Source organism: Nuphar pumila, chromosome 12 (assembly GCF_984573655.1).
Source record: "Nuphar pumila chromosome 12, dmNupPumi1.hap1.1, whole genome shotgun sequence".
Taxonomy (NCBI): domain Eukaryota; kingdom Viridiplantae; phylum Streptophyta; class Magnoliopsida; order Nymphaeales; family Nymphaeaceae; genus Nuphar; species Nuphar pumila.
This window is the reverse complement of record NC_143260.1, coordinates 30,170,323-30,178,879: the sequence shown is the minus strand read 5'-3', so window position 1 is coordinate 30,178,879 and position 8,557 is coordinate 30,170,323. Positions and strand designations below refer to the sequence as shown.

The window sequence follows — 8,557 nt, the reverse complement described above, 5'->3', positions numbered from 1 at the left end:
GTCCATTGCCATGCCTAAAGAAGGATTGGGGACGGGACGGGGTGGGGTGAGGGAAAGCGTAAGTCCATCCCTGCACGGGTTTTGATTTTAACCTCCATTCCCGTTTCATGTTCTCCATCCCTGGTCCAAACAGGGCAAGGCAGAACGGGGCTCCATTTCTACCCGGTCCACTGCCATCCCTAATACTTTCCTTCAACTTATTGTGAGGCTAAGGCTGGGGAACCAAAGGTTGTTCAGCTGGACGTGTCGGTGGCACTGCACATGCTTACGTACCAGGCAACCACTTTCGTCATCAGCCTTGAATTGAACGTACGGTTCAGATCCATTTTAAGAGTCTAAGGTGTCAACTTCATGATAAATCCAAATTTGGTTGTAAATTGCATGGTCGTTATGGTAACAACTCTGTCTAAATGGACTTGGACAAATATCCTGCCCAAATCCTAAGCATCGACAATTTGAACCATCCTCGACCCATGTCAAGTGATCGCCCAGGTCTCAATCAAGTGAAAATACAAAATCATTGAGTTAATTTACCACTGGGGTGGTCGACCACATGGCCAGCAGGATGGTTGTGAGGGTGCTGAGATAAAAGCACCAGATCAAACCCCATTGACGCGGGTATGTCAGTAACTTTCAAAAGTGGGTCACGTAAGGCAAGGTGGTTGTGGAGCCCCTTGCTTCAACAAGGGTTCCTCTCGTTGTAAAAAAAAAAAAATCATTAAGTTAATTTATGCTCTCTTTGAGAGCCAGATATGAGAGTGGAGAAGGTATTTAATAACGGTGTAATTAATACCACATACCTTCACAGGTGTTTTGATAATACTGTTTTGGGAGATGAGAATGGTGTTTAGAGTGGGAGTGGAGATAGGCTACTTTCAACTGCATCTTCACAAGGGATGTTGTTGACAACTAAAGCCTCATCTCCTATTTTCATCTCGCCACCCCTCTCATCGGGAAGCAGATCAGGTCATGCTGAACATGAGCGTTTTTGGTCATGCCGACATCGTGGCCATCCGATTTGCATTTTAAAAACTCAAAAGTCAACAGAACCACGCGTCATTCATCCAAATTGCAAACAGACGGCCACGATGTCGGCATGAGCAAAAACCCTCATGTTCAGCACGACCTGATCTGCTTCCCTCTCATCTCCTCTCCAACACCGGCTCCCAAATAGAGCCTTTAACATTTTTTCCATTTGCATTAGATGAAACTTAGATGGGAAATTGACAGCTATTCTAATCCTATTTGAGCTTCGATAGCCCAATAGTAGTAGTATGACTTGTACAACCTCATGAATATTTGTTATGTTCCACTCAAACCAACACTTTAACTTTTTGACTTACTAATCCAAATAATTAGTTAATCAAAATAATCTATTCATAATCACAAATAGCACTCATAAGTGCTAGGCGTTTAAAGAATGACTGTTTTTCTTGATGTAAATAAGAAAACAACAGAAAGAATCAACATATAAAAATAAATCGTTTGATTAAAATCACAAAAGTTTTGATATGCTGAAAATAAATAATAAATTGGATTTACCAATTGAAGTCATCAGTATTTGTATCTAAGTAACAAATTTCCAATTACAAGGTGTGTTATCATGAGAAATCACATGAGTAAAGATGACCGGTAAAATTAATCCCCATACGCTCATTGTACTTCTCAGACTTGCAACAATCCATGAAAAGATTCTTCAAAATTCGCCGAGAAATATAGATTAATTTAGAAAATACATCAATTCTGTTCATGTTTAAATTTTCATGTCCTCCTCCCCCATACGCTCATTGTTCATGTTTAAATTTTCATTTATGATGATGTGGATGTTCAAACAATTAAATCGTACGTGATGTAAGGGTGCATGGTTCATGTTTAAATTTTGTGTGCATTTGACTTAAGGGATGCAAATATAAAGAAAACACCTGCTTGGTTATATTTGATAGGCAAACTGGGGTTCCCCGCAGACCCCACCAGTTATACATCATATCCTTGGGATTTGAACTTGCAACCTCCCAACACAAGATGACGTGCACTAATAGCTCCTACCAAGCAAGCTGAGCCCCCCGATGGTAGCTATTAACCACTATTATCTCCTTAAAAACATCCCAGCAATTCTCTATGGCATAAAAGTCATTTCATTGTCTTTATTTATTTATTTATTTATTTATTTTTTACTCATTGAAATCGCCCCAGGTGTAGAGACCTAGTCACAGGCTCAGCCTGCCGTACTTATGGTTGTTGTCCCGTCAGCGTAAAACTTAGAGGGCTTGCCCCTCGACCCCATGGAGTCGCCAAGCATCGGCTTAAGTAGGGGGTGATGCCCATAGTATTTGAACCTAGATTGTCGCCAAACGGTCTAGGCCCCCATCCCACTAGGCCAAACCCCTTGGGTCTTCATTACCTTTATTTCTGTTGTCGAAATCTTAGCTGAATTTTTCATTTATGCTTGACATTTTACATTCCCGAGTTTCGTACCTGTGACACCACCTTCTCCTATTGTTTTTTAATCTATGAAAAAAATTACCAATGGCTGGTCCGAAAATGGCTAGCTAGAGTTTTCTCGTTCTTTTTAATTTAGGGTTGTCCAGCCATTTTTTTGGGCTATTATTCATTGGAAGAATAATAGTTTGCATTTCAATCATGTTCTGCCCACCACCGGCTGGAAAACGTCAGAGATGCTGATGTCCATCCGGCAAGCTATTCAATCGGACCACTGGGGTTTTGAACCTGCAACATCTCACATAGGGAGACATGCACTGATAGCTCCTACCAACAACGGGGAGCCCCATTGGTATGCCACCATCTTGGCCATCTTTCGATCATTGAATGTCTGGAAAATTGCCAGCCTCTTTTTTTTTTTTTTAAGTTTTTGGTGAGCAAAAATTGAAAGACTTAGGTTTTTAGTCAACCCAAAAAGTTTAAATTTAGGCCATGTTTGGATGACAAGGGGCAAAACCTGTTTTTTTCAAAAAAACACGATTAAGTCATTGTCAAACTTGGTTTGCCAAAATCCAAACAAAAAGGCTATTTGAGTGACCAAAAACCTAGTTTTCAAAACACTGAAAATAAGATTCGAAACGAGGAGATACGTAAGAAGGTAGGTGTTGCATCCATTGAAAATAAGATGAGAGAGAATCGTTTACGGTGGTTTGGACATATTCAACGAAGGCCTAATGATGCTCCAGTTAGAAGGATGAAGAAATGAAAAAATATATTAGTTAAAAGAGGTTGGGGTGGACCTAAGAAGACTTGAATGAAAATGATAGGAAATGATATGAATGCTTTGAAACTCACCGAAGACATAACATTGGATAGAAATGATTGGAGGAAAAGGATTCATGTGGAAGACACAGAATGATTTTCTTTTTTGGTTCATATCGCCGACCCCAATTGTTTTGGAATGAAGGGGTTGTTGTTATACCATAGTGACAAACGTTTTAAATGGCAGTTTCTGGTTTCTTAAAAACTCGTGAGAAATTGATTTTTTTTATAATTCTTGCATTTTTTTGGCAAAAACTCGGCAATAAAAAATAAATTAAAAAATATAAAATTTATTTTTTATAAGAAAATATTAATAAAAAATATTTAAAAATAAAAATACACATTTTTTCATGATAAATAGCTGTTTAAAACGTAAATATCACGTTTAAATCATGGTATTTATGTTTTTTCATAAATCTCATGAGAAATTGCCGTTTTAAACTTTTAGGCAATTTCTGACGATATTATCATAAATCTCACGATATTTGTCACTATGGTTTTCACTAAAAAAGTGAACTCTGTGCTGGATGAGAATGGTTGCAACCCTTGAACAATATATGAGACAATTCTTCTACTATACTATCACACGAGTCACTAACTGTAATAATGAGAGAACTACTATGTGAACTATACTGATGTGATTTACTTGTTTGGTTTTATAAGGACCATGAATCATCCTATTATAATGCACATCAATAGATCAAAATCTTTATAAATATTCAAGCATAAAAAAAAAACATATTTTGTTCTTTTCATGGATTTTTTGTTCTTTTCTCTTAAATCTAACTATACTGATGTGATTTACATGTTTGGTTTTATAAGGACCATGAATCATCCTATTATAATGCACATCAATAGATCATAATCTTTATAAATATTCAAGCATAAAAAAAATCACATTTTTTCATGAAAATAGACAATCCAAAAGTTGATTCCTAACCATCTCAAATACATCTGCATGGTTGAATTTGCAAAAAGTATTGGAAATACTCAAATTTCTAGTAACTCCTACCACACATCTATGGGGGCATTTGCATCCTATGAAAGAAGGCTTTACACATAAACTCGTTCCATGCCTTCTTTTATGGAAAATTGATTTTGTAGTGTTAAAAATGTCATTTATTTTTTGAATATTGTATTTTTAACACAGAAAACAGATTTTCTATTAAAAATAGTATACAAAGAGACACGATACAAGGGCAAGTTGAAGAATCCCTGTGACATAGGTCAATGAATTAGAATTCCACTAGACTAGACTCAGGTGAGTTCGAATCATCTCTAATTTTTTGGAATACCAAAATCAAGCATCATGTCACTACATGAACATAAACATAAAGTCCCAATTAGGTGGAGAACCCCGTGAGCAAGCCAGATCCAACTTTGAGATGCTGGTACCAGGCCGAAGCCCGGATCTTACCAGACTTATGATAAAAACACCATACCCAACTCTTATGAGGACCCCATAAACCAAACCCAGACCATACATGATGAATAGGAGTGTTAATGGGTCAGGTTTGACCTGGACCTGACGACCCGTACCAAACCCTATAGGATCATTGGTGATAAATAAGAAGGTCCGATTAGAATCCTGGTGGAACCCAAAGGGTCCAATTAATATATGGAGCAGGGTATGGTTTGTGAAATTTTATACCAGACCCAGACCCGACCCGACCCGAGTTCCAACTAAGATCTACAATTTTCACTGTCAAAAGATAAAAAAAAATATATTATTTTATACCGGGTATGGTCCAAGTCTAGTTCATGTAATCCTTATAAGATCCGGGTATAGTTTCTCTTACAGTGAGTCTGATTGGACAGAGTCCAGACCCGGTACCATCATCTCAAATCAGGTCTGTGTTTGGTTCCACTGGGTCCCAACCCAACCCAACCCAACCCAACCCAACCCGTTGACACCCCTAATGATAAATAGCATTCTTTTTATGTTTTTTTCACATTGAAAATTTGCAGATCTTAATCAAACTGGGTCGGACCCAGATCTAGTTCCATGCCGAGCTCCGGGTACCACTGAAACCTTTTGGATTTTACAGGATTCTTAATGGAACCTTCTTTTTATTGCCGAACCCGAATCTTATCAGATCCAGTACCGGTTAGGATCAGGTCATGCTCGATCCATGGACACCCCCAGGTAGCATTTTGCTATCGAACATTTCGATGGAGTACTATAAACTTCTCTGCTTCTAACTAATCGACCTCCTAAATTCTCTCTCTCTGTGTGTGTATTGGTGTATACACAGACACAAACACAATGCAAACATGTTCAGGTTCCGTATCACGAGAAGGGGAAGCAATTATTTTCGTCGATGGCACCGGCTATTCGCAAGTCTCGTGCATGCCGACCAACCGTTCGACGAAATTCCCCATCGAACCTCTCCTTCGGAAATCAATTGCACCATGGCTACCTTCAGCAGGGATGGCAATTTCCGCAGCGTGCTCAACTCATTCATTCGAACAAGAAGTCTCAGAAGCCACTCGTCTGCCTGCTTCGACTTCGTCACCCTCGCGATTGTCCTCACTGCGTGCCATAGGAGCCCATCTCTCCTTGGAACCGGACCTCAAATCCATGCCTTCACGATTGTTTCTGGTTTTGATTCTGATGTTACAGTCTGCAATTGTCTTATGACCATGTATGCGAGATCGCAACTATTTGAAGAATTCAAGAGAGTTTTTGAAGTGATGCCATTGAGAGATTTAGTTTCTTGGAACACGGCCATTTCTGTGTATTCTAGGAATGAATACAGTGAGGAAGCTCTGCATCTCTCGCTCGAAATGCAGAGTTCAGGCTTCAGTTTCGACCAAGTGACAATAACGAGTATCCTCAGCGCATGTTCTGACCTTCAAGAGATTCGCTTTGGAAGGCAAATTCATGCGCTCGTGGTGCAGTTCAGGCTCGAGCTAGATGTGTTCGTGTGCAATTCGTTGATCACAATGTATGCGAGGTGTAACAATGTAGATGAATCGAGGGACATCTTCGATCTAATGGTTGCTCGTGATATTGTTTCTTGGAATGCCATGATTTCTGGGTATGCCCAACAAGGTGACCATAGTCAAGAAGCGATTGACATCTTCCTAGAGATGGTGAATTGTGGGGAGGATGTTAGATTGGATGACATCTCCTATGCTAGCATGGTATCTGCTTGCAGCCATGAACAGAATTTGGAGCTCGGGCGGCAATGTCATGCTTTGATCATTAAGAGGGGATGCGATGATTTTGTGAATGTGTGCAACAGTTTGATGTCTCTCTATGCAAAGTGTGGAAAGATGAAGGAAGTGACCAGAGTGTTTAGTTGCATGGCTAATCGTAATGTGGTTTCGTGGACGTGTATGATCACATTGCATGAGATGGAGGGGTTCAACTTGTTTAGGGAGATGAGGATGTCAAGCACTCAACCGAATCAAGTAACATTTGTGGGGTTGATCAATGCTTGTTGCTCAATCCGAGAGATTCAGATGGTTCACAATCTTGCTTTCAGTATGGGCTTCTCTTTAGATGTTAATGTAGCCAATAGTCTCATCACCATGTATGCTAGAAGCAAGGACATGGAAGCTTCTACAAGAGTCTTTGAACAAATGAAGTATAGGGAGGTTGTCTCATGGAATGCTTTGATTGCAGGGTATGCTCAAAATGAGCTCTATCACGAAGCTCTTGAGTGGTTTTCCCTCATGGATGAGCAGCCCAACCAGTTCACATTTGGCAGCGTTCTTAGTGCCTCTGCTGGCTTGATATCATTAGGCCATGGACGCCAATTCCATTGCCGTTTAATCAAACTTGGACTTGATTTGGACATGTACGTGGGAAGTGCACATGTCAACATGTATGCAAAATGTGGATGCATCGATGATGCACAACAATTTTTCGATGAGATGCCTGAAAGAAGTGTGGTCTCTTGGACAGTGATGATCTCTGGCCAAGCACAACATGGCAATTGCTATAAAGTGTTACAACTGTTTAAGCAAATGGAAGATGAGGGGGTGAAGCCCGATCCAGTGGCATTTCTTGCTCTGTTTTCTGCATGTGGACGAGCAGGCCTCGTCGAAGAAGGTCGCCAGTATTTCAAATCGATGAAAAACGATTATGGGATTGATGCAACAAGGGAGCACTTGTCAAGCATGGTTGATATGCTTGGACGAGCAGGGAGAGTGTCTGAGGCTGAGGAATTTATTAGGGAGATGGCATTGGAGACAAGCATCACAGCATGGCAGAGCTTGCTTGGAGCATGTAGGAAGTATGGAAACATGGAGGTGGGGAGCAGGGCAGCTGCTGCATTGATGGAGTTGGATCCAGAGGACTCTGCTACTTATGTTTTGCTGTCAAATATATATGCAGCAGATGAGAGGTGGGAGGAGGTAGCAAGGGTGAGGAAAGTGATGAGAGCCAAAGGGGTGAAGAAGGAGGTTGGTTGCAGTTGGGTGGATACGAAAGACAACATCCACAAATTTACAACAGATGATATGTCACACCCAAGGGCAGGGGAGATAGTTGAGGTTGTAGAGAACTTGTCCCTAGAGATGAGATACTTGGAATTTGGAGATACAGAAAGCCTTCTTATGTGAAATTTTGAGAGATTATACTTAAAAATAGAGTTTGAGAAGTACAATTATCAGTTTGTCTCATTTACACTGCAGGTTTAATTTGTTGGGCTTGCTTGTCAAAGTGACTCACTTGTGGAGTGGACCTTAAAATATTGATAACACGTTACACAAAGGTATCACTGTGGGGTGAAGCTTACAATGTTGAGAGACAATTTACAATACATGGTTGATACAGTTTGCAATTTTATTAACTGAGAGCATAGGCTGCCATGGTGGTTGGATGTCGTTCATCAATTGAATGAACGGCGTCCAAGGGAAGCCTAATTTCTTCTTATTAACTTTTCCCAATTCGTTTCCGGGTTCATTTTTTCCATTTTGTTTCCCGTTTCCCATTTCACGTGTACCTGAAAAACTACGTTTCCGTTTCCGTTTCCGTTTCCGTTTCCCATTCTCTAATATCATAGCTTTAGTTGTTGACTTGTTGGAAAGTACAACCACGTGGTTGGCCAAACTTGTGGTTTTAGTTCAAAGACCAATAAGATCCGTTTTTGGACTCAAACTTATTCCCTGGACCATTGACGTAAGAATGGTTGTGAATCGGCCAATTTGTACCCCAAAATTGATTTTTACAAAGGGTCGAATCAGTTTAATATTTTTAGGCGGCTTAAAAGACTTTAATATTTTTTAATGACACGTGTCATCTGATGGTTAAAAACTGACCAATTCCGATGGATTCGGTTAGGTT

At 40.0% G+C, this 8,557-nt stretch overlaps 1 protein-coding gene across 1 annotated transcript; it reads left to right on the top strand.

Moving 5' to 3' along the window:
* Window positions 1-5,673: 5,673 nt before the first annotated feature.
* On the top strand, window positions 5,674-7,990 carry LOC149820489 (Pentatricopeptide repeat (PPR) superfamily protein). Its single transcript, XM_089981810.1, has one exon. It carries the CDS (start codon window positions 5,674-5,676, stop codon window positions 7,831-7,833), a length of 2,160 nt encoding a protein of 719 aa, XP_089837936.1. The 3' UTR covers window positions 7,834-7,990.
* The last annotated feature ends 567 nt before the right edge of the window (window positions 7,991-8,557 follow it).

Excerpts from the sequence above, each read along its gene's own strand:
- LOC149820489 (XM_089981810.1), top strand. The coding sequence starts at position 5,674 with ATGGCTACCTTCAGCAGGGATGGCAATTTCCGCAGCGTGCTCAACTCA.